The 25,378-nt window shown below is 40.3% G+C and overlaps 1 protein-coding gene across 3 annotated transcripts in view; it reads left to right on the forward strand.

Annotated features, from left to right (window-relative positions):
• Positions 1-7,886: 7,886 nt before the first annotated feature.
• Positions 7,887-25,378, forward strand: part of si:dkey-97m3.1 (fatty acyl-CoA reductase 1) — a 62,646-nt gene continuing 45,154 nt past the window's right edge. The window contains exon 1 of one of the 3 annotated variants that reach the window (XR_013093899.1): positions 7,887-8,158. Coding sequence is in view for 1 of the 3 variants with exons in the window: in XM_004548380.5 (XP_004548437.1) it covers positions 8,150-8,158 (9 nt within the window). In the remaining 2 variants the exon portion in view is untranslated. Of the gene's footprint in view, positions 8,211-25,378 lie in introns of all 3 variants that reach the window. The other 2 variants (XM_004548381.5, XM_004548380.5) reach the window with 2 other exon arrangements.

The raw sequence follows: 25,378 nt of genomic DNA on the forward strand, positions 1-25,378 counted from the left end.
TGAAGAGTATAAGAGATTCCGCTTTGCCTTAATTCTTAATGGCATGGATTCAACAAGGTGCTGGAAAGGTTCCTCAGAGATTTTGGTCCATGTTGACATGAAAGCATCACACAGTTGAATCTTCTGTTTCACCACATCCCAAAGGTGCCCTACCAGATTCACATCTGGTAACTATACAGGCAATTTGAGTACAATGAACTCATCACGTCATGTTCAAGAAACCATGCTCTGCACCATTACGTCAGTACTGCCAGCCTGAACAGCTGATACAAGCCAAGATGTTTTCCCTGTTTTTGTGTTGTTTACCCAAAATTCTCATCCTTCATCCAAATGTATCATCTGAAATTCAAACTTGGATCAGGAAAGATTTTTCCAATCTTGCCAATTGTAGCTTGATTTCTTGTTCACCTGGTGTGATCTTCTGCTGTGGTATCCAATCTGCTTCGAGGCTCAATGTACCTTTGCTGTAATGAGTGGTTATGTGAGCTGAACTTTAGCAGGTCATCTTTCACCACGTCTGCAGGACTAAATGAACTGATTTACTCCCATGTGACTGGTTGAATAGATGTTGTTAATGATCACCTGAATACACAGTGCTGAGCCCATCAGTTTACCAGAACACAAGTTCGCATGTGGAAATGTTCTTTAAAAAAAAGAAGAAGCTACATTTTCAGTGAAAAAGCTGCAGTTAGTGAATTTAAAGTAAACTATTTGAGTCTGCCCTGGTCTAAATCAGCTGACTAAGTGATTTATTACATCGAGTTCTAACTCAAACTGTAAATATAAAACAGCAGTTACTACCTTCACAGCTCTATCTGATACACATTAAAATTGTAAGTTTACAGTCTGCTATAAACCATGTATTCATTGTTTGTGTATCATTCATAAATTATTTAAGCAAACCGTTTTGCATTGATTTGCTCTATATTCTGCAGTCTGCCTCTGCTCAACTCTTGCCTATGAAGTGTCTCAGTTTGGCCACATGGAGGCGTCTGGTAACCAGATTGTAATCTAACAACAAAACTACCGAAGGAAATAGTCTGGTGTTAATGGTTTTAACTGTTCATGCTAATATTTTTGTTTTTTTTTATTAGGGATTTCCTTTCATATGCTGGAGAAAAAATGAAATAGAATCTGCTCCTTCTGTTCTCCGTGTGCACACTTGTCATGTCTTCACTAGAGGTCAGTGTAGGCCAAGCTTTCATTTTAAATGCTGCTTGGTTTCATAATTGTAATAACTTACATAAAGTTATTAGTCAGACATCTCCTCTTATAAAATGTTTAGAGGATTTCATCACCCAGTGGGATATTATAGTTTCATAAACGACTGTCTGTCACATCATGTACCACATTCTTGGCTCAGGACAGCATTTTATGGTTTCCTAAAAGCACTACACATCATCCAGGTGATATTTTGGTCTTAAAACATGCACATGCACAATATTTCACTCTCATAGCTTTGCACTTTGGTGTCCAAGGTATAATGATGTCACAAAAAAGTCATACTTTGGTTAATAGGGTGTCTCCAATGCATATATAGATGTTTGCATCTTGCAGGCAGGAAGAGTGTGAGATGATGCACCGCAGGGGCGGGACAATGAGCTCTCCTGCGGAGACAACGTTGGTCGGGTCTTCCTGCTGCCAGCTGGAGGCTGCTGGCTGGTGTGTGTATTCACCGCAGGAGCAAATCAATCCAGAGCCGTAGTCGTGTCTCTGCCGGGAAAACAACAAGCTTAGCACAGACCTTAACAGCCTGCTCAGCTCCATCTAAGGAGGACAGAGATGAAAGACTTCCTTTTAAATGCTTTTCAAACAGTACTTAAAGTGGACCTATTAAGCATTCATTCCAACTCCATATTATTATTTTCTAAGACTATTTTTCAATGATTTACAGTTCAGAAAAACTGCTGCCCTACAGTTCATCCTGTCTAAGAAGAGCTGCTTCAGAGTGAATTAATGACTGTTGTAAGGGTAAATAAACAAGCAAGACTTTACTGATGCTGGGCCTTCAATGAAATTCAGTGATTTTTGTTTTGTTTTTTTGTTAATAGTAGAGCTGGGCGATAGAACGATAACGATATGTATCGCGATATAACTTTTACTCGATAGAGAAATTAAGCTATCGCGATAGACCTCGCCGCTCTTGTCCTCAAAGAAGAAAAAAAAAAAGGTCAGCCAATCCAAATTAAGTAGCGCAGAGCCGAACCAATCACAGCCGCAGCGTCACGTCGCGTGGCTTGTTACGTACAGCACAAGTGCCAAGCCGCACGTGTGTTTGTTTGGGAAGTAGCCAGCAGGTAATGGAGGAAATGAGTGTGCCGACTAGAAAAATCAACCGTGCGTGACCGAAGAGAAAAAAGATGATGGTTCCAATGCCGGAGAGATTGTCGAACGGAAGAGACATAGAAGTTCCGTAGTGTGAAGGTATTTCGGCTATTTCAAGTCTGACAAAAAACAGAGTAGCGTGCGCTGTAAATTATGCCGAAAGCAAGTCTGGAAATACAATAAACTGGAGCATGCGTCACACTGTGCGCCACGTTATTGTTTCGGTGAAATGAATTTCTACAATACTGTTACTGTTAATTCTACTCTCTGCAGTGTTTAAATGCTTACATATACACACAGTTACTGTCCCTCCACACATACAACTCGGTTCTGCTTCTATGCCCCAGCTTTGTTTACTTTTTCCCACCGAGGCTTCTAGACTTCTGATTGGCCAACATTTCGGCACGGTTAGGAATCTAGCGCCACCTGCTGCTTTGGCATGTTCATAGCAGCGTTTTCCTTCATTTCTGCCTTTATGTGTGGACGGGATTATTTTTTAAAACTGAAACGGGAAATCTCCGTTTTCAAAAATACCCGTGTACGTGTGGACGTAGCCTGAGTCTCTGACTGGAAGCGCTAATTCGTCATTCGGCTTTTGTCAGACTAAAGTAACTGTTAAAACTGTTTGAAAAGCTCAGCTATACAACAAGGAGAGATTGAGAATTTCCTTTTAGTGCTCAGTTTATTTGATATTGACAAAAGTTAGTCAGTTTTGTCTGTTCTTCTGTAAAACAAACTAAGATTTATTTTTAGAATTAATATTTTGTTTCTAAGTGGAATTGACAATTTAGTCTGTTTCGTTTGTTCTATTTTGAAACTTAAACGCTTTAGCGGCTGCCTTTTGTGTAGTTTGCAATATTTGCCTTTATTTATCTGAAAAAGTCTCATGTTCCTTAAGTACATCTACCCTGTTGAACTTATTATGGGAAATAAATATTTAAATCAAAACAAGCTGCTGATTATTTCACATTTTACTTGTGAGCAACGGCACATTTAAATCTTACAAATATAGTTATTTGGCTTATATCGTGATAGATATCGTTATCGCCTGAAATGAAAAAAACATATCGTGATATGAAAAAATCTCATATCGCCCAGCTCTAGTTAATAGTAAAAAAACAAACAAACATGGGATGTGGGGTATGAACATTTTTCAGCTTCCAAGGTGGGACATGCTGTTATAAGCCAGCTCTCTTCTAATTGGCTACCACACACAAACAAAAGGTCTGAACAGCAAGTAGGTGGAGCTTCAGAGCTTTGCGCTTCAGATTACCATATAAGGGCTATCCTCTCTCTCTGACATCATACAGAGCCAAGAGTAGAGAAAGCCATCTGAAGCTGGAGCTTTTGATTCAATAGGATTATGTCTCCATGCACAGACCTCGTTATTTGAAATTTTGGCTCTGTTTAATGTGAGCTTCCACCTTTACAACAATGCATGTATAACAGAAAATAATAGAGCAAGAAGGTCCTCTATTCAAAAGCCTTCCGAGTCTTGGGTGCGTGCACGTTCGTCCTCTGTTTAGTCACTGAGATAATCTGTGATGCTAAACTTACCACAGATGTCAGGTAAAGTGTTTACAGTGCATAGACTAGAGCACCATCCAAATGCATTTACCTATGATTGCATGAGCAAATGTGTTTTATAGTGCTTTGATCGGTTAGTAAGAAAAGAAAAGTGCCATTCAATTTCCTTTTAAAGGAAATCCCATCCATTTATACATGGTTAGGCTCAAATCACAGTAGAACACCTAAATTGTATAAGAAGATAATTTCATGAGTTGAAATTGTTCATTTAAAATGCACGCGTGCACACACACACACACACACACACATACACTAGTAACACTATGCCTCACAGACTTGGATCTCCACATGATGCCTTAATGGTATCTTTAAAACACACACTAATGCAGTTGCCAGCAGGCATGAGTCAGATATCTGCAGCAGTAGTATTTGATGGATGTCTCCGGTGTTCTCCAATCTTTCTGTAGCTTCTCATCAGTATTAAATATACTGCCAGTAAAATGACTGCAGCGCAATGATAAATCAAAATGACTTTGTCCCTCATTAGAAGTCAGGGTTTCAGGGTGTGGCTCTCAGATTGTTTCACTATAGCCCTGAGCGTCATAATTGATACTTAGCTGGGAGGTGTGTCAGTAATTGTTTTGGTACCTAAAAGCAGGTTATTCCTCATTTCACAGTATTCACAGAGCTCTATGTGAGAGAAGCTGTGAAGCCTTCCAAAACAGAAAAGGTCTATTCCTTCCCTCCCTTAAGTGGACAGATTTTCAGAGAGTTGCAGGAAAAATAATGAAGTCATTTTAGAAACGGAAAAAAAGCTGGAAAGTTCTGTGTGTGCGTTATTTCATGCAATCCACCAGCACCATCTGTGAAATGTGTTTAAACCACAGCTTTATATATTGAACATCAGCAAAAATTGACTGCTGAGATCTAAACGATATGTTGCATAACCGGGATAATCTATAGAAAAGGGCTGGGGCAGAAGAAGGCTGTCGTGTTTTGTATCCCTGTTATCAAAAAGGAGAGACTGTCCTGTTACAGCCAGCTCAGCCGCCACATATCCTGCCAGCGTGTGAGAGCCACTTCGAGGTTTGTGGGTCAAAGCCCAGTTTGCAGCCATTCTCTTTATGAATCCTGACACAGTGGTTTTAAGTGGATTTGACTTCACATCGTGAGGGGACACATTAGGGACAAGGCTTCCACTGAATGGAGGTTTCCACTCACAAGCGTACACATGTTCGTGCATACCATACATTCTCATGAGCCAGACCTATTCAGTGTCATAACACGAGTCACATCATCCTGCATTTACGCAAAGATGTAGGATAGGAAATGACAGTATCAGCTGGAGCTTTAAGTATCTTGCTGTGAGAGGTATTTCAGTATTGAGTGATTGGTGGGTTTGTTATGAGGGTTTTTTTAAAGGCTCAAAATTGCTTTTTGGTCAGAAGATCACATACACTCACAGTGGGCGTGAATATGATGGTAAGTTTGGAGTTTTTATTTGAACTGTCCTTTAACGAGTTTAAAAAATGAAAGAATTGGTTCGACAAGTTTGAATTTATTTTGGTTTTTCTGTCCTCGACACATTGTCCAAAGTATACATACATGCTCAAATACATGTCCACACCCCCATTAATATTTGATGAAATCTCCATTACCAAGTTACACCTCAAACAGATGCTTTTGGTTGCCATCAACGAGGTTCTGGGATAGTTCTGGCTGGATATTTGAACGCTCTTCTTGGCAAAATAACTGGAGTTCATTTAGTCAGTTAGTTGGTTTTCTGGCACTCACCTGAAACTTTTAAGCATAGTCCATAAATTTCCGGATTAAAATTTAGGACTGAGGTTGGGTATTTGAGAAGGTCATTCCAGAAGTTTCATGTTATCCTCCTTTATGTGTTGACATCATTCTCTGTGGACAGTGACGCTGGTGTCCCAGCAGTTTCCAGCTCATGGCATGCTTGATCTTTGCTAGTTCTTGCATTGTTCCCTACATCGTAACCAATTTTCTCTCATCTCAGGGTAATAGCTTGGTCTTCTTTCAGACCTTGGCAAAGTAGTGACGCATCCAAATAACTTGTACTGACATGCAAATGTTTGAACTTATGATCTTGGAATCTGCAGTATTTTAGAAATAGCTCCAACAGACCTTCCCAGCTTCTGTAAATCTACAGTTCCTTGTCTTAGATCTTTACTGAGTTGCTTGGACTTTCTCATTGTAGAAAGTCAGAGTCAATACATTATAGAACCTTCAACACCACTTATTAAAAGATTTAAGTGATTGTATGTATGCATTTGAATCTGCATGTATACCTTTGACCCTATGTGAACAAGAGGGAACAAAAAATAAATTCAAACTTGTGCACCCAGTTCTTGTTTTTTAAAGTTATTAAAGGTGTATGCTGGACACACAATAGAAATAATAGTTCAAAGAAATTATCAAAGATCCAAATTCGCCATCACATTCATCCCCATGATTTGTATATGTGAACTTCTGCTGACAACTGTAGTTAATAAAGTTTTTTTTTTCCACATTTTGATTTTGTAGCGATTTACTAGTCGATGGGTGAATCCTCGCAATGATGTCTAGACAAAGCAACAACTGAAATAATCTGTTTCAAAGATTATTTGGATAAAAAGCGCAGAGTAGGAAGACAATGACATCAAACTAAACTTGACGGGAGTTGGGAAGGTCATGTTCAAATAAAATATGTCCTTCACATGATTAATGCCTCTCAGCATTACTGTCCTGTATCTTTGTCCCACATTTAGTCTGCTGGGATGTGGACACTCTGCTCACATGCCATAATTCCCTTGTCTGCTTTAAAACCCTGATAAGAGATATGACGCACAATCCAGTGTGTACCAAAAACACACAAGGAAGCTTAGATCTTTTAATATAATTCAGTTGTCTTTGGAGTCACTGAGAGAAGAGTGCTGAACAACCTGAGCTCAACATAAGTGATAAAATGTCAGGTATCAGGTAGGAAAATATTTTCTACCTACTGCAGTTAATATAAACATATAGGCTGCTGAGACCCAGAAGAACAAAAAAATAAATAAATAATTATATTTCCTGTTTTCTGTTTGATGTAATCAGAGGATCACTGATCACCCATTTGGTGGTTGTGGGCAGGGTTGTCCTATTTTCATGTTTCATGCAAAAAACCACAATTTCAACACGATTTCAGTAAGGTTGAAATTGAATTGATAAAAACAGGATGTGTATAGCTTAATGCACTTTTAAGCATATACATACATATCATGAGTTCCATTAATTGACAGGATAAAACAGGAAATCAAACTCTTAGCTTTTATGTGTGGGATTGAAAACATTCTTATTTGTGATGGCTAAAAATGTCAGATGTAATGTAATTGCTGGGTCTTAGGGGGACATAATGATTCACCTCAGTGCACGGAGAAGACACATATCCTCCTGGGAACCTAGAGAAAGGAATCTTTACATTGAACTTATTTTGTGATTTCCTTCCTCTTTGGCACTGAAAGAGGCCACCCAAACACATGAGATATCAATGAAAAGTCCTGTATTTACTACATCAGGACTTAGTAAGGTGGCTCAAATAAATCAAAAGACATAGACCAAAAACAAATGTCCATTACAGAGGACAAAAATGCATAGGTCGGTTCTCAGGAGGATTTTGTATGCACAAAACGTTACACTTCTGCGTAGTTGGAGCCATCTATATTTATTATAAGTATTAACTGGTTTGTCTTTTTAGTATATATTCTTGCTATTACATTTTCTTGTGTTTTGCAAGCTACATTCCCCATTTCCCATAGTACTAATCTAGCCATGAAATCCGTCAAATCGTTCACAATTACTAATATCCTACTTTATTTTTGTGTCAGTCATGTATCAAAGTTTTTAATCTGATAACTCACTACACAGCTCTCACTTTCTTTTTTCAGCTACAGATGACTTGTGCATACCAAGCATGCTACGTTAACTCCCCAGTTTTTTTTTAATGAAATTTGGTGTGGCGCTGGCTCAGCGGCTCAGCACGCAGCAGGACCGGGGAGGGTCACGGGCTGTGTGACACGCCCTGCTCACTCAGAGGCTCATATTGGTGTAGCGGTCTGTCTCTCTGCTCTAGTCTGCAGATAGACAAGCAGGCAGTCTGTCGACTTTATAGAACCGGGCTTTTCTTACCCTGGAGGTATCCTGACGAGCCAGAGCCAGGGGCGGCCGGTGGGAGGAGGCAAAGAGACGGCAGCTGCTGCGCCGCACAGCCTCTTTGACAGCTTCAAGAGGAAGCATCCACCAGCACCGACCGATGTCTACGGTAGGGAGCGATTTTCTTCTTCCTTTCACGCATAAGCGACCGCCTTTTCACGGTGAGTGGTTGATAATGATTTAGGGACGCGGTGGTGTGTCGTGGCACGCCGCTGGCCGAGCATCTTATACCCGTTTTGTCGGATGTGGGGTCGGGACTGAGCATCAGCACGCCGGGGCAGAAAACGCTCAGAGGGTCCGTGTGAACAGCCAGCTGCTACATTTCGCTGTGTTTTCGCTTTTTGACCGTGATGTGTTTGAGTGTAGAGGTGGGGGTTGTGTAGGGAAAGAGAGAGCACACTGTTAGCACGAAGCTGTAGCCGCCTCCGAACGTCAGGGCGGCGGGTAGCGGGGCAGAGGGAGCCGCAGTCGGCGTGGAGCATCTGCGGAAAGCCGGCAGCCGATAGTGCCAATTAGACAGGAAGTGGGAATGCTGGGTTTCATATTAAAACAATTAAAAAAAAAAAAAAACTATGGCTTTATAGCTAACCACATGTAGGATCCTGTTAAATAATTTCATTTTAATTGTTTATTTGTTGCTTTCTGCACATTTTATGACATTGTACTGAAGATGATCAGATTTGGCGCAAATATACCATCTGTTACAGGTAAACACTTCTGCCTAAATCTGCATATTAAGGTTAAAATTTATAGTCAGACCACACCAGTTGATTAGAAACTGAAAAGTGATGGTTTGAAGTTTGGCTTTGTACACTCTGAGTCGCTTCACACTGGCATAAATAGTTTAGATCGACTCTTGAGTTACACTGCTCATTTAAAATAAATAAATAAATAAAATATATATATATATATATAAAGACTTTTTAAAAAAAAATATATATATACTGTTATTAGCTTCAAATCCCCAAATATATAGCTATGTGTACAGCAGAACGGAAATTGGTGCCTGAGTTTCTTAGATTTATAGTGTGCATATGATTTATTTGCTCTACTTTTTGTGCATTAATGGTCTAATTTTTATTTTCCTTTAGCTTTTTTGTAGTACCTCACAGTACTATCTGTCTATCTAATTAATTTGTGGTTACTTGGCTTCTTGATGCCAAGTAATGAATCCTGAACTCTGAAATTTGACTTTCAGGCAAAAAATATCCAATAGTCTCTGTTTCCAGCTTGTCAGATGTTAAGATCCCTGTTAAATAAAAACATTTATAGTTCTGGAGTGTTTGATCATCACCTTGGCATGCCTTTCAGTCCCTTTCTTTGTTTGCTTATTTAACTTTAGTTATTTGGGTTTTGGCTTTTAAATTATTATATTATTTGGACTAAAACTCAATTTTTAAAATTTTATTTTAGTTTGCAGAAGTGTGCTTAATGTTAATTTAATAATTTTAGGTTATTTTCAGTTTGCTATAATAATCTTGGGATTCATTGATTGATTAAAAACAAATAATGTTGGTACCCTACCATTTTTTTTTCCCTGTTACTTATTTTTACTTTGAAATCTTACACCGGAAGTAAGTGCTTGTGGAGCTCGGTGTCTTGACGCAGTTGAAGTGGAGAGCGTTTGCTTGATTTGAGATGATGTAAATTCCGTTAAATTGCTTTCTGTGTGTGTGTGTGTGTGTGTGTGTGTGTGTGTGTTAGCTTTGGGTACAGGTAAGAGACCCGGTGACGGTCACGTGTTTGTGTGGTGTGCCATGTGGAAACGACCCACTTCAGTCCCCTCCTGTCTGCTCAGGGGTCTGACTGGGATCACTCTCCACCATGCGTCAGTCGGTGGTGACCAGCTTGTGTTCAGGGCCTTGCTTTCTTTTATTATTATTATCACTTTCCGATTTTTCTGGAGCCACTTGAGCGCACATCAGAGCCCCGTGAAACTAAATAAACTGAGTACAGATTCCCTTACAGATGTGATTTTTCTGCTTTCAGGCTGGAGTACATGAAGTTTGTGAATTTAACTGTCATCGCCATAGAGAGTTAAAGGGACAGTTCACCCTGCAATAAACAAAAAGTATAATTATATTAAAGATATTTGACCATTTGTCCCCAAACCTTTATTGATATCAGCCTTCTCTTAACTATTATTACACTAAATGGCACTCAGTGTGTGGTATTTGAAAACCTCTCTAACAGCGTCCCTTTCCAGAACTCATCACCAAGTTCGTCAGAAAAAACAGCAAAGCTTGTTGTTGCAGTTTCAAGTAGGAACAATTTTCTTTTTTAATAAACTACACCCAGTAAATATGTCACCCTATAGCTATTGACTAGAGGCTCAGTCTGACCAAGGTAAACATTAGTTCAGCTGTTAAGTCAGCCAGATGCAAGTTTCTGCTGGTTGGTGGAAGAAAATAGTTCCCACCTGAAAGTGCTCACAACCAGTTTTTGTTTGTTTGTTTGTTTGTTTGTTTTCTTGGTAACTGTATCAGGATTTCCAGTGAAACACATCGCTGCTGAATTTCTCCAGTGCATCTGTTTTTGCACTTTGAGCACTTCATGAAAAATCTAATGAAGAGGTGGGCCATCTTTAGCTGTAGTCATTATGATTTTACGTTTTCCATTTACTCTTTTAAAGTTGGTTTTCAGCTTTTGTTGTGAATATAGTTTAGTTTCAGCAGGTTTCTAGAACAGTGGATTTGCTTGTTTTACTTTAGTTTTGATTAATTTCAGTGGTAGTTTGACAGCAAAGGTAGTTGACTTGCTTTAAACTTTCCCTTATTTCTTTAGATGTTACAACCTCACACACAGACCAGTTGTACCACGTATATTTGACTCTGCCACCATCTGAAAACAGACGCTCTCTGCAGGTATGCAGATGGTCAGTAGCTGCCCACAGGCTTCCAGTGTGCTAACACCTCTGAACCATAAATTCCCCATCGTGCGCTTGTTAAAGGAGCTTTATCTGTCCATCAGGCTGCTTACTGTGTGTGAGTCAGAGAAAGGCACATAAACAGCTAAAACGGTACTAAATCATGACATCTGCCTAGCTCTTTCTTTTAATACTTATTTTTATGTGACTCACTTGCCTCTCCCTCGCTGTTCAGTATCCACTCCCCACACAATACCAAGTCTTTCCATGACTGGTCAAACAAAAAGTTGAAGATGGCAGATAAAAATCAGATATATCTGATATAAACACCCTCCTGTTTGTCCTCGTCGATCATATGCAAAGCAGATTATAATACTGATTTCATGCATTATGAGAAAACCAGTTAAAATCATTCATTTTTGGGTTGAGGGGGGCTGTCCCCTCTCTGAGTCTTGCATCTCCTCATGGGAGCGTGTTTTATTTCGTATCTTATCATAACTTTCTGGCGTAAAGGACGACATGAGAAGCTTCTTGCACTGATTTCTAAATTGGGATCACAAAATGAGTTCTAATTATCTTCAAGGGATGGCCTATATTTGGCTCTCAGATAAGTGTTAGCTGAGTGTGCACACCGTGTCCAGGAGTGTGTGTGCGTTTAGACAGTGTTTATGACTGCAGAAAGGTAAGGCCCGCTGCCTTCCTGCATTTGCAGTCCAGTTTGAAATCACATGTATGTTTTCTTTCAGCACATACTTTAAAATGATCTTGATGCATTTTGTAACACAAAAAAAGAAAGTCCCTCATGTAGCTTCCGGATTGCTTCATGTGTTCTTGCAAACTTCTTTCTCAACAGCTGCTTTACACTTGCACTTCTTTTCTGCCCTCCTTTCTCAGGTATCTAATAAATCTTTAAATGCTCCGGAGATGTGCTTCTGCTCTTTCCAAAACACCTCCTCCGTGCATGTGCATACCACAGAGTAGTAGTATATGGCACACTAAGCCTACTTGCATGCTGGAAGATGATTCTTTTGCTTTCTCTGCAGTTTTAAGAGGGCTTTGATATAAAGTTGTGGTCTGAGGTGAGGGGATTGCGCTTCCTCTTTGGCAGATAAGCGGGTCCCGCACGGCCCTAAATCTCTTTATATTGTTAGTGTCGTCAGTCAGCCTGGTGAGAGAGGGCCATATTGAACATTTGATCCTGCTTAACCATTGTAACCTGCAACATATCATGCATTCACCTCTGGATATTGTGAAGTGTACCAGTTAAAGTGTGTAGGTTAATTTGTTCTCAGGAATGACAACTGCCTGGTTATGCATGAAAGTTCTTATGATTAATTTTCAGGGAAACAGAGCTGCATCAACTCAATTTCACTGCGCTTTCTTTAGAGGTCTTCTGAAAAGGGGAACACAGCCTCAGAGAGGTCAGTTAATTGGTCGCGGAGCCATAAATGTCCACACAGTGAAACATTTTGTGCCAATCTATCACCTAGACTGTGAGACTCCTTGGGGTAAACAGGGAATTTAGCATTTGCTGGTGGCATTAAATAATACATTTTAAAAAAGAATTGTCACTTTGTGGCAGTTCATTCTAATTAGAACAAAAGGGACTGCCCTGAAATGAGTGTTTAAAAAGGCTAACAGGAAATAAAAGCTCATCCTGTTGGTGGGTGTGCCGTTTATCTCTGTCTATCTGCATTCATTCATATCCTCTGACCCATCTGACATCTTCATTTCATGGCAACAACAACAACAGCAGCAGCTTCATAAACACATAAGAGGCTTCATCTTTGTGATGATTTGAATATGTGGAAAACTACAGATTGCACTCCTTTGATTACTTGTGCCGCCTTTTCATCACAGTAGGGTTCAGAATCATGCAGTCATACCAGCTAAGCCAGTGCAAGAACTGGTGAGGAGCTAAAATGCTTTTGGCTATTAAATGATAAATGCTGCAAAGGAACACTAAAAGAAGCCAAAATCCACCCATCTCAAACTGTATCTCACAGGCCAGCAGCAGCCCTCGGCAATGTACTGCGCAGCCTGCGAATGAATGAAGAAAAACTATTTTGTGTTTAATTGAGTCAAAGTTCAGTTCACAATAAAATACATCAATGCAGTATTGTAGGCATTAGTGTGTGTATATAGGGCAAACGGCATCAGGGAGGGCCGGCCATGTACTGCTACCAGTTAGAGAAACCGAAGAGCTCCAAGACGAGAGTAAAACACAAACTATCGGACAGTTCAGTCCCATAGTCCCATCCTGCCCACAGGAGAAGGGCATGAAAGCTGAAGGCTCTGCCTCCCATTCTACTTTCAGAAACTCAAGAAACCAAAAGTAATCCTGCAGCCCAGGAGCAAAGTGCTCTGTTGGGGTCATTTGTATCTGCATGATGGGGAAATGAGGGCCAAGTCACACTGGGCTTCCTAGTACTATGTGTCAGGTTAGGAGTAGGGCAGCAACAAATGAATATTTATGTATTCAACTAATCAGCCAATTTTTCTTTGATTAGTCAGTGATTATTTCAGTAACTCTTATCTCTGCTTCCTGTGCTTGTATATTGGTTGTATATCATGTCTCAGATGGTGTCATGTTCAAAACCAATTAAACTGATATATATGGTCCAACCCATAGATTAACTACCTAATGTTAGGTTGAAGAGGTTTACCATTCAAAATAAACCTTAAGATTAATGTGAGGGGGAAAAAAACAAACTAGCTGTTGTGCTGTTCGCTCTGTTCTTCTTCATTAGTATTGACTGCAGTCTTGGCAGATGATAGAGGCAATTGTGCCCCCTAGCTTCCTTACATAAACACATTTGCGTGGTTTTAGAATATGACGCGTCAACAATGTGTTGATGACATCGACGAATCGTTGCAGCCCTGGTTAGGAGTGTAACCGCCTTTCCGCAGCTTGTCATGGTCTCCAAAGCAAGTTCATGTTTATTAACCAAAGTACCGTTTTGGAGAATTACTTTGTTTTGCAGGCGCATTACTTTTTTGCATAATGTCATCAAAACATCTGAATCCCTGGCAACAAACACCGAAAAGTTCCTTTTAAAGATGCCAAAAGAATAAATAGTCTAAAAGTAGCACACCCCTGTGACAGGCTTAATGAAGAAGACATGTCCCTGGTTTGCCCTTTGTCATAGGAATACCTGAACACGTCTGAATCAGTGTTTGGTGCTTTAAGGCTGTGGATGGTGAGGATAAATGTCATTTAATTACAGTAACGCGTTACACCCAACACTGGTCCTCAGATTAGCCTCGCACTGAAAAAGAGATGTAGGACCAAAAGGGTGGAATCCTTATGTTACTAATTCTCTGTATTTTATTTTAGGTGAACTTCCTGTATGACAGTAGTTTCTTTTATTGTGTAAATGGGGAAAAATCTTGAAAATATTAAGATTTCCATACATCTTCAAGTGTTTTCTATCAGTGTATTTTTCAGACCATATCAGGTTGAAAAATCAGATTTTACTAGTAAAGGTTTAAACATGCAATACCACCACTCCCCCCCCCCCCTTTTTTTTTTTCTTTTTAAATTGAAGGTTTGAGCAGATGTTGTAAATTAGCATATGTCACCTTGCTACTCTCTCTCCATCTGTGGTTCCTGTGAGCCTCCATGCTGTTAATAACCAGAGGGGAATATCGAAGCGACGGTGTGACATTGATCCCCACAGGGACATGGGTGCTCTGATGACCGCTTGTCACTGGAGGGTGATACCCACTGGAGGATTTAGAGGCTTTTTCTGTCTGTGTTGATTAATGTTGTCAATGACCAACCACAGCACAGGGGAGTATTTCGGAGCATAAGACCACTCTGAGGTTACGTCTGAATTAAATTCGGGAGATTTAAACCAGGAGCTCCCATTCGTACTCGCTTCAGAGTCATAACAAAGTCACAGCGGAGCATGGAAGAAGATTTCACATCAGGATTTCTTGTGTGTAGATGGACAGATAGATGTGTGTTGTGTATTACAAACAACTGTAGAACGTGCCAGAAAATGATTCTAGGTAGCACTTCTGGTTTGGTTGTAGTTATTAGGCAGTTCTTTACAGTGTATTGATGCCAATTAAATAGTGTAAATAAATGTAGGCGAGACCAGATTAGTCTTCACTTTAATCTTGTTTTATCAGTTGGCCTATTTGAACATGTTTGGTGATGGCTCGCCTCTTTCAGACTCGAGGCTTTACTTGCTCAAAGTTCAAGTTTGTGTTGCAGTGTTACTTTCTCAGTTGCATTAAACCATTGTTGCGAGCGTGACAGCTTTTCCAGAAACACGATCCTACGAGTGAAGCGGGGGTTTCACAGTTTCACTGAATGCCGCTTCACACATGGCTACAAGCATGTTGTAGCCTCAGGGATGTAATTTGGGTTTCCTGCATGTCCTAACTAACTTTAATGTATGACCTGTGACTGTTTAAGAAGCGATTCATCGTTTGAGTAATTGAGCAAGAATTTTAAAAAAACAACAACCCAAAAAACAAAGTCAGTCATGATCTGATAAGACTTCCTGAGAAAAGACAAACACCCAAACCACCGCACAATGTCTGAACATAATTTGAGTCTTTGGCCTGTGTTGCATAATAGGTTGGACATTATCTTAGTGGGTGTGTGTTCAAAACACAATTCAGCAAACACAAAGGCTTACAACAATCACCACATGCAATATCTTCCCACACTCCAGGTTTTAAAGAAACTTGATGTAAAAAAGGTTGGATATCAAAGGGAACTGTGTCTTTACTTCCTTTAATGTGTCAGGGTTTCCTTTGAAACAGGCTGAATAAAGCGCTTCTAACCTCCGAACCAACACGGTGAGGGTTTTGAAGAGTTGCTTAACTTCATAAGAAGGGAGGTACTTGGTCTTTTTCTTTATGCGTTGCCTCCACAGCATCAAGCCATGAGATGTGTGTTATAATCATATTTTCTGGATTTAAACTCAGTTTTATTTTGAAGGGCTCCGACAGTATGTGAGTTATACTGAAAATATAATGTAATGTTTTCAGTCATTGTTGAAATTTTAAACATTTTAAGTGGGGTTGTTTTTTTTTTTGTTTTTTTTTAATCAGACGGTAATATCTATGATAGGATTTGTAGACTCCTTTGTTCATTGTTGTGCACATGGTTTGAAAAGCATTGGGTGTCTATTGATGTTATCTTCCAATCAGACCCGTAGCTCTGGTTTTATATCATTCTAAACAGTTTTTTTTAGTTTAGTTTAGTTTTTGCTTTGAACTGTTTGTTTGATGGGGGCTTCTTGAAGCTGTTAGCCTTGATTCATTTAGCAGTTAGTGCTAATAAAAGAGGTTTAATCTGTTTCTATTGCAAATCTAGAGAAAATGAATTTATTATATAAATCTGCAGTATTTAAGAAATGCCTAAATTGCATTGATCCATTCATCCAGTTTGTTGCATGATAATCTTCCGAGCCTAAATGTGTCTTCCACGTGCCCTACGAAGATGGTAAAATTAGACTTTTTTTATGAACTTCTAGTGTTTAAAGTTGCTGTTGTGCTTACTTGTTAAATAGAACTTCAACAATGCTATACCCCAAATGGTTTCCTCATTTTAATCTTAAACTCTTACATTGTCTTGGTTTGTATTGCCTGTCAAACAAGTACATCCTCATTCACCTCCCAAGTCTAGCAAGATTTTCCACTGAATGATGTAACAGCTGGCTGATTGACTGGACTGACAGACTGCTCATGCTGAGGCATTCAGTTTGTTTGGTTGCTTGAGTGTCTTAAACTTACTACCCTAAGTCATAAAGTACAACTCCTGGATTTTGTTTTTTTATGGGAGTAAATGGAATAAGCCTTTGGGGCTCATTTGGACTGATGTTTGTCTGGGACCCCATTAGGGCCATTTGTGGCAGGGTGGCCCAACCCAGCTGTCTGCATCTGGGATGTTTTGGATAAATGCCCAGCCCTTTATACAAGGACACATGGCTAGCTGCCAAAGCGACTATCTCAGCACTGCCTTAGTTTTAAATATCGAACAGATCTCACTCACCCAGTGATTAGTCAAAGTTGTTGTCATGCATCTTCCATCTACAGCAGAGCTGATGACGAAGGCTGCCACTCCCTGAGCTGTGAAGTTAAGCATTGTAACAACACACATTGAAAACAGCTCAGTGTTTAACAAAGCCTTTTAGCAAATTATTTTTGACCTTTGCAAATGTATTTACCAGCACATTAAAACCATTATATCAAGAAATGACTAGTTGAACAGCTTTGTTAATCCAGTAGTTTGTCATTCATCCAGCAAGCTAAGATACGCCTTGATTACTGTGGCTACATCAGCCACAGCTCTCAGTTAAAAAGGAGTTTCTATTAAAAATGGTGGTAGAGCTGAAGTAAATCCAGAAATTTTAGCCTATTATTTGTGAGAATTCCCGACTGTATTCGGAACATACAGTATGAGAAGGAGGATAAACAAGACTGACATCGACCGGGAAACTTCCAACTCAATGCAAAGAAAAGGACGGATGGCGTAGATGATCAATTTACCTTGGAAGTCTTATGTCAGAGCTGGGAGTGAGAGCACTACTGAATCGAGTCCGTTCCGATAGTAAAATTTGAAAACCAGGGACAACCAGGACTTGTTTGGCTCCAACTTGGTAAGAATCAATTAATGCATCTCTAAGCAAGCTTTCTGTTTGTTTGGGGGTTTTTTTGCTCTTTTTGTTTTTAGCTTAAAAACGCCTCTGAAATCTATTTAAAAGACTCATTTAGGTAGTCACACAACAGTAGTATAGGTTGCAAGTTTTACTAATGTTTACATACACTGCCACCCACTTGTCTGACTTGAGGGGGTGTTCCAGATGAATTGGAGTTGTAACATCTGCTTAGTAAGAGATGAAATATTAATGTATTTCTTACAATTTTGTTTTTGGGTTTTGCAAAGACCCATCTCCAGATAAAGCCTGAGGCACGCGGTCACAACATGTGATTTAAAAGTCAAAGCTTGATGGATCTGTTGGAACGCTGACTTGTTTAAGTAAGGATTTAACGAGGGTTCAAACGCTGCCTTCTATTACACGTACTGGAGGCAGTAAAAGTTGGCACAATTATGGCCCTAAATCAGCCCTGTTAGCTGTTTTCTGTTTATACGAGAATGTCTGATCCAGTGGAATCGAGATTTGAGGTTGTGACGTAATAATTTTGTATCAGCTTCATGGTGTGGTGTCATTTTATCCGGCAATGTTTTTCAGCACTTAAGTAAAAAGTGATGCTAAAACCTAGTTGAGGTGTTTTTGTTGGTTTTATAATCTGTGAACTGATGCTTGAAGAGGAATTAAAAAGGAAACTGAAGCCAACAGAATCAGCAGCATGGGAAGTATTTATGCAGGTTTTCCAGAATTTTCTTGGCACTCTCAGAGCAGAGGCTTATGCTGACCTTTTGGATAATGCGCTGATGAGTGTCAGAATATCACTGAAAATGCACTTTTTACGTTCTCATCTCAACTTTTTCCCATCAAAACTGGACGGTGTCAGCGATGAGCATGGGGGATAAACTTAATCAAGATATAAAACTGTTGGAAAACCAGATATTAGGCCAAATTTAATAAGAGCATGATGAGCGACTACTGTTGATTCACCCAAAGAGAAACAGATGTGCAGTATAAGGGTGAAAGCAACCTCAAACATTACTAGAGCGCTCATCTTGTTCCATTTTGAGCTAAATTGGCAAAAATGTGCTTCTCTCATATCGTCGTCTGGTTTGGTTTATGAATAAACACATTAGACGTTGTGTTGCTATATTGACATGTCAAAATATCAGTGATGTATTAGGAATCAAGGATGTTTTTTGAGATACACAAGTAAATAACATGAATTTTTATGAATGTTACCTCCAGACCAAATTGAATTATAAAGCACATTTAATCTTAAGGCCAACCCATTTTTAGCTGAAGAGAATCTGTCTGAAGTGCGCCACAGTTACCCCTTCATTTTTGGAACATGTGTTATTCTGGCAGGAAGGTAGAGCTCTAAGTGGGCCCTCAGAGACCACGTTCATGCTCCAGTCCCAGTAAGAGAGCAGCCTTTCTTCTAATCTTTCTGCCAACAGACGGCCAAAGCCGATTGCATGCTTTCTTTCCCTGAAATCAACACACACTCCAGTGGCAGCAGTAACAATAACCATGTTCTCCTGGCCCAAAGATATTTGCTTTCCATTCACAGAAGTTGACACCAAACACTACGTGTGTTTGTGTGTATGTGCCCTATTATCAAATTTGTCACACCTTTCAGATATTATTACAACCGTGCCGGAATGATCAGTGATTGTGACACAAGGAACACCCTCTCTGAAATCAATCGCCAAAGATAAAGATTATAACTGTATAGTGGAGAGATGTAACCTAATCTGTCCAGCAGCAGATGAAATAATCTGTGGCTTTTCATACCTCTCATGTTCACAACCATCTGCTTTAATCTGCATATAGGAACGATGGATGGGTGGGTGGAGGTTTTTAGAAGGATGCATAAATGGATGAGGTACTTAGAGAGCTCTTCTGTCATTAATTACAAACCTAGCTGGCATTGACAGAAGGTGATGCTGTAGTGTGTTAAGGACTACATTACTCTGTGTTCACTGTAATCCATCTTTGCTCTGGATAGCTCATTAAATCACTTGGTCACAGATACCTGTTTCCATGCAAGGGAGCTTTGTGTCATTGGTTAAAAGAACGAACCAATCATTAGCCATTGTTGACTACATGACACCATTAAAGCTTCAGTTTGAGGCTAATAATATCCACCATGGGGTAATTGTTCTCGTGGCTTGGTCATGTCTTGATGCATGCTCGATCATCCAGGTTAGGAAATCCCAGAAAGTTGATTTTGTTCATCTGGACGTCGCGTATTGAGTGGATGTATAGCATTAACTTTCCTGGACTGTTTGGTCTTGTTTGATGTGAAGAAAACATTTTGCAACAAGGGCTTTTGTTGGCGTATTAAACCTTTTCACTACTGCTATCTACAGTAGGAGGCGTGTTGTCAGGCAGTAGACCAAATTTGGCAAAAATCTAAAAGAACTTGGTGAAAGCATTTGGGTTGGACCAATCTCTGACTGAGCCACCAACCTTTTGCATGGATAACTGATGGCAGCTTTAAATCCTGCAAGCCTCTTTCCACATTAGAAATAACAAGCCTGCGGGATAAGCAACAGAGCGGCTATGGCCTGTGCTACTGGTCTGTTTATGCAATTAGGTTTTTGAGACCGCCTCACCCATCATCACAACATGTCTAGATACTGTATTTAAGCTTGACTGGCTATGGAAAGTGAGACTTTGGTCAGCCATTTTGCTAATGGCTCCCTCAAATAGATCATAAAACACTGGCAGGCTCTCTGCAGCCTGAGTTTGCATGGGTGTTTTTTACATTAGCTGAAAGAACTGGATACTCGTACTGCCAGCAGCTTGCTCAGTGAAATCAAAGAAATATATGGCTGTGTCCTAAATCACTCATTACATAATGAACATGATGTAGTGAGAAGTAAATTGAAATTTTTGTACACTCAAGTGATGGATCGTGCTTTTTGCCCTACCGCTAAAATGCATGATGACACAATGGAGGAACTGAATCAAATTCTTGATGCAAAGTCTGAATTTAAATTCAACAAAAGAGGAGTGACAACTGATTAGAGTTGGAGGACCAGGAAGGTGAATAAAAATGTCTTGAACTTGCATTCAAGACATCGGGGTACAAAGGCACTGTTTTGTCTTCCCTGTTTTGATAATAACCCAGTTTTCAGCTGGTCTGGTTGATGGATTGAAGACTGATCCCTGGTTGGGAATCAGTGATTTATGGCTCTGTGCAGTCCATGAATCCATTTACATCCCTGTATTTGCATTAAGGGAAAAATCAGCATGATAAACAATTATTCTAATTTTAATTTCAAAGTATAACATTGCAGTTTTGGTATTATAGTGAGTGAGTTGGTGTTGATGGTTCAGGGAGAGGCCTGTTCTCCCCATGGCCCTCAAACAATGGGACAGGTGATCGGTTTCCTCTCAGTGCATGAAAGCTGAGTTTCTAGGAATCAGAGTAATTGTGGCTTCCATGAAACTCCAGTAGTTTTTCCTTGTCACCTTTTCCACTTTAATCCAGCGATGCTATTTCAGAATAAACGTACAATGACACTTTTTTTTCTCCTCCACTGTAACTGTTTACCATATGGAAAGTTGAATTCAAATGAACATGTGACATGTGAAGCTTATGGCAGCATGCATATCTTTTTCAGCCTTGAGGGAAGCTGTTTAAAAAGGTGTGGATGACTGAGCCATCTGATGTAAACTCACTGTGTTGCAAATTTTGTTTTAACTATATATTTAAGGATACAAGTTGTGTAGGTCATTTTTCTTTCTTCCAATGCATTGCTTTGATTTATTTCTTAGTGTAACTATTTTCTGATGCCAGGTTTAGTCTTACAGAATTATTTATTATTATTTTTAATTAGTTAAATTTGGTTTGGTACACAGGTATAACTTGCATATGCTTCACACACACCACTGCAACTGTCCTCAAGAAAAGCTGGAGGGCAGTTTGTTCCCAAGAGTCGGTAAGAGTTGAAATCATACACAGATTACAGAAAATGAAAAGTTGTCATCAAACTCTGCTGATTCCAGCCAATAATTGGAGGACAGTGTTTATTACTTGAAAGTCGTGCACGGGTTTCATACCATGTTGAACACACAATACAAGTTCCTGACCTCTTGGCCTGAGAGCTGCACTGCGGGTGCGATTGGCAGCCTGGGTCTAAGCCAGGCGTAAACGGACACCACAGCTCACGGAGGCTCTGTCACTCAGAGACAGCTGGTGTAATTACAGAATCCCTCTGCCATCGCATACAATGTCGACAACGCACTGACGCAAGCGTATACACGTGCACACAGAAACATTAGCTCACACACCAGCGCTCCCACGGCCAGATATCTAACGGAGAGCGCTGACCTTTGTGTTGACACTTGCTCATAGTTTAGTGAAAAGGTTGAATTAAAGAGGTCCTGCTTAAATCCTTGAAGCCCACGGCCAATATAATTAATTCTAATTAGATTAGCATTTAGCTGCCTTAGAAAAAAAAATGGAGTGGGAGAGAGAAGACCTGCCGTTTTTATGCGATAATGCAGTCTTGGATAAGGGCCCTTTTAAAAAGTGCTGCGCAATTATGTGGGTTTGTGTAAGGGACAAAGTTACTGCCTCATACACCAGAGCGGGGGAGTTGAGCTGCAGTATGCTGAAAAAGTCTTTAATACTGTAGTGTATAACTTGTCACATTTATAGTGGGTTTATCTGATGTAACATACATTAAGCCATTGCTGGAGCACACTCGTATTCATCATGTAGGCACCATGTCCTTTATGCTGTAGTCATGCTCAAATGGCTAATGCTAGTAGCTCTGTCTTGAAGAACTTGACACTCGATTAGCCATATGTAAGTTAAGCAGCCAGACAAAATACTGTAACAATGAAATATTGATGGTTATTTACACTTTTATTTATCTTATGTAGTATCTCAAAACATCAGAACCACATTTTATTACGAAAAGAACAAAAACATTATTTGGGTGATGTTTTATTAGTGTGTAGTTTCCTCTTCTTTTAACGAGATCCATCAATGTCTATATTATGCAATGTAACAAACAATTTCACAGTTACAGCTATGTCAGTCTTAGCTAATGTTGTATAAAGGAGTTAATGGTAATGCTATTAGCAAGGCGCTAATAGCCTGTATTTGTATTTAATAGCCTCACTATTAGCTCCTTGCTATAGCATATGCTTGGCTTGGCTAACTATTAAGATAAGATAAGATAAGACTTTATTGATCCCACAACGGGGAAATTTTTGCGTCACCTCAGCTCAGGTACAGATATATGAAGGAAATACAAAAATACAATTAAGTACAATCAATGAAAAAAAGTAAGATAATACACTATATACAATGGTAGCATACACAGTATGTGATTATGGATATGGTTTGAAATATGGAAGACATAAACTATATAGCTTGGAAGGTCATGGAAGGTCCATTATGCATGAAGTGGTGACCGTGGATGTTCACAGTGTCCAGTGACTTATGACATCGTGATTGAGGAGTTATAGAGTCTAACTGCTGTTGGGATGAATGATCTGCGAGAGCGCTCCTTCCTGCAGCGAGGGTGTTTCAGTCTCTGACTAAAGGAGCTGCTCAGACCACTCACATACTCATGCAGTGGGTGACGTGGGTTGTTCATGATGGATGTCAGCTTTACTAGCATCCTCCCCTCACCAACCACCTCCACAGACTCCAGGGGACATCCCAGCACGGAGCTAGACCTCCGCACCAGTTTGTCAATCCTGCTCCTGTCCCTGTCCGTGCATCCACTCCCCCAGCAGGCCACTGCATAGAAAAGGGCAGATGCTACCACAGTGTCATAGAATGTCCTTAACAGAGTCCTGCAGACTCCGAAGGACCTCAGTCTCCTCAGCAGGTGGAGTCGACTCTGGCCCTTCTTATACAGGACGTCTGTATTTGTTGTCCAGTCCAGTTTCTTGTTGAGGTGAACACCCAGGTACTTATAAGAGTCCACTATCTCAATGTCTCTCCCTTGGATGTTCACCGGTGTTGTAGGGGGTGAATTCCTCCTGAAGTCTATGATCATCTCCTTTGTCTTGCCGGCGTTGATTTGGAGTACGTTGGTCTCAGACCAGCCAACAAAGTCACTGATGACCCCCCTGTATTCCTGATCATTCCCGTCTGATACGCATCCAATGATGGCTGTATCATCTGAGAACTTCTGTATATGGCAATCGGCCGAATTATAACAGAAGTCTGAAGTGTAAAGGCTGAACAGGAAAGGTGAGAGAACCGTGCCCTGCGGTGCCCCCGTGCTGCAGATTACCACCTCGGACACACAGTCATGGAGCCTCACATACTGTGGTCTGTTGGTAAGGTAGTCGATGGTCCATGCAGTCAGCTGTTTGCCTACTCCAGCTCCCTCCAGCTTCCCTCTCAGTAGTGCGGGTTGGATGGTGTTGAAAGCACTGGAGAAGTCAAAAAACATGATCCTCACAGTGCTCCCCGCCTGCTCTAGGTGAGAGAGGGATCAGTGTAACAGGTAGATGACAGCGTCATCCACCCCAATTCCAGAACGGTAGGCGAACTGCAGGGGGTCCAACACTGAGCCCACCAGTGGCTGAAGGTGGTGCAGGATGAGCCTTTCCATGGTCTTCATCAGATGAGAAGTCAAGGCAACAGGCCTGAAGTGGTTGGGCTCCCTGGGGTGTGCGATTTTTGGCACCGGAACCACACAGGAAGTCTTCCACAGTTCAGGAACCCTCTCCAGGCTCAGGCTCAGGTTGAAGATGTACAGGGCCACCTGACAGAGCTGGTCTGCACAGTCCCTGAGCAGTCTGGAGCAGATTCCATCCGGACCTGCTGCCTTCCTTGCCTTCGTCCTCTTGAGTTGATTTCTCACCTGATCAGCTGTGAAGTAGATGTGAGGCTGGGCTGGGCTATTAGCTGTATTTATGCCTAACAATTTAACTGTTACTCATGTTTTATACAGTTTTTATTATAATTTTAACTAGTTGCTGACAGTTCTGTTTATCTATACTATTGGATCATAACTTAAAACTATGAGCTATATATTTTACAAGTGAGTAATGCTAATCCATTAGCTTTAGTTAACTTTTAAGCTCAAACCTATTCAAGTCCACTTAGTACTTTAGCTTGACTATTACAATAGATCTCTCCTCATTCTACATTTTTCTGCTACATATGTTTTTCCAATAGCATGCATAAAGTATGATTATAAGCTTGTAATATTAGTGAGATTTTTATCTGAGGCTTGTAAATTTAGCTTACTTCACTTATCACTGTAAATTGCAGGCATAATAGCAGTAACTAAAAGACTAAAGGGCTTGCCCAGTAGTCACTATTAACATGCTTTTCTCAAGTGTTACTTTTAGCAGCTAATGTATTTTATTTAATCTTGTGGTCAGGTCATTACCCCACCCTCATCTAGTCTCTCTGGGACAGGGAAAAGAGACTCATTTCCTCTCTTCCGATTGTCATTGAGACAAGAACCAGAAACTGCCTTAAACAGCACGGTGAGCCTAACAAAACCAAATTTAGAAATGTGGACTTGTGGGTTAGGAGCTGGGATGACCACTATTGCTTCTGTTGATTCAAGCCTTTGATGGTGATTCCTCTCTCTAAATGCAGGATGTATTGACTTTTGTGGTTCTTTTGGATGGCGGATAAAGGTGCATCTCCTGGAGTCCCATGTTGGCACAGCACTGTGAAACTGCAGCCAGTAGTGGTTGTATACTTAACAGAGCTTTTCAGGTTTCTTTTTGTCACTGCCATCACTGTGCGATAGTGAAAGGGCCTGACTGTTCCTTTGTGCTGCTTGGCACTGACTAATGCTGCTTTAATTATTGGCTGCATTTTGCATCATTTTGCTCTTTCTATTTTTCC

Source organism: Maylandia zebra, linkage group LG17 (assembly GCF_041146795.1).
Source record: "Maylandia zebra isolate NMK-2024a linkage group LG17, Mzebra_GT3a, whole genome shotgun sequence".
Classification (NCBI taxonomy): domain Eukaryota; kingdom Metazoa; phylum Chordata; class Actinopteri; order Cichliformes; family Cichlidae; genus Maylandia; species Maylandia zebra.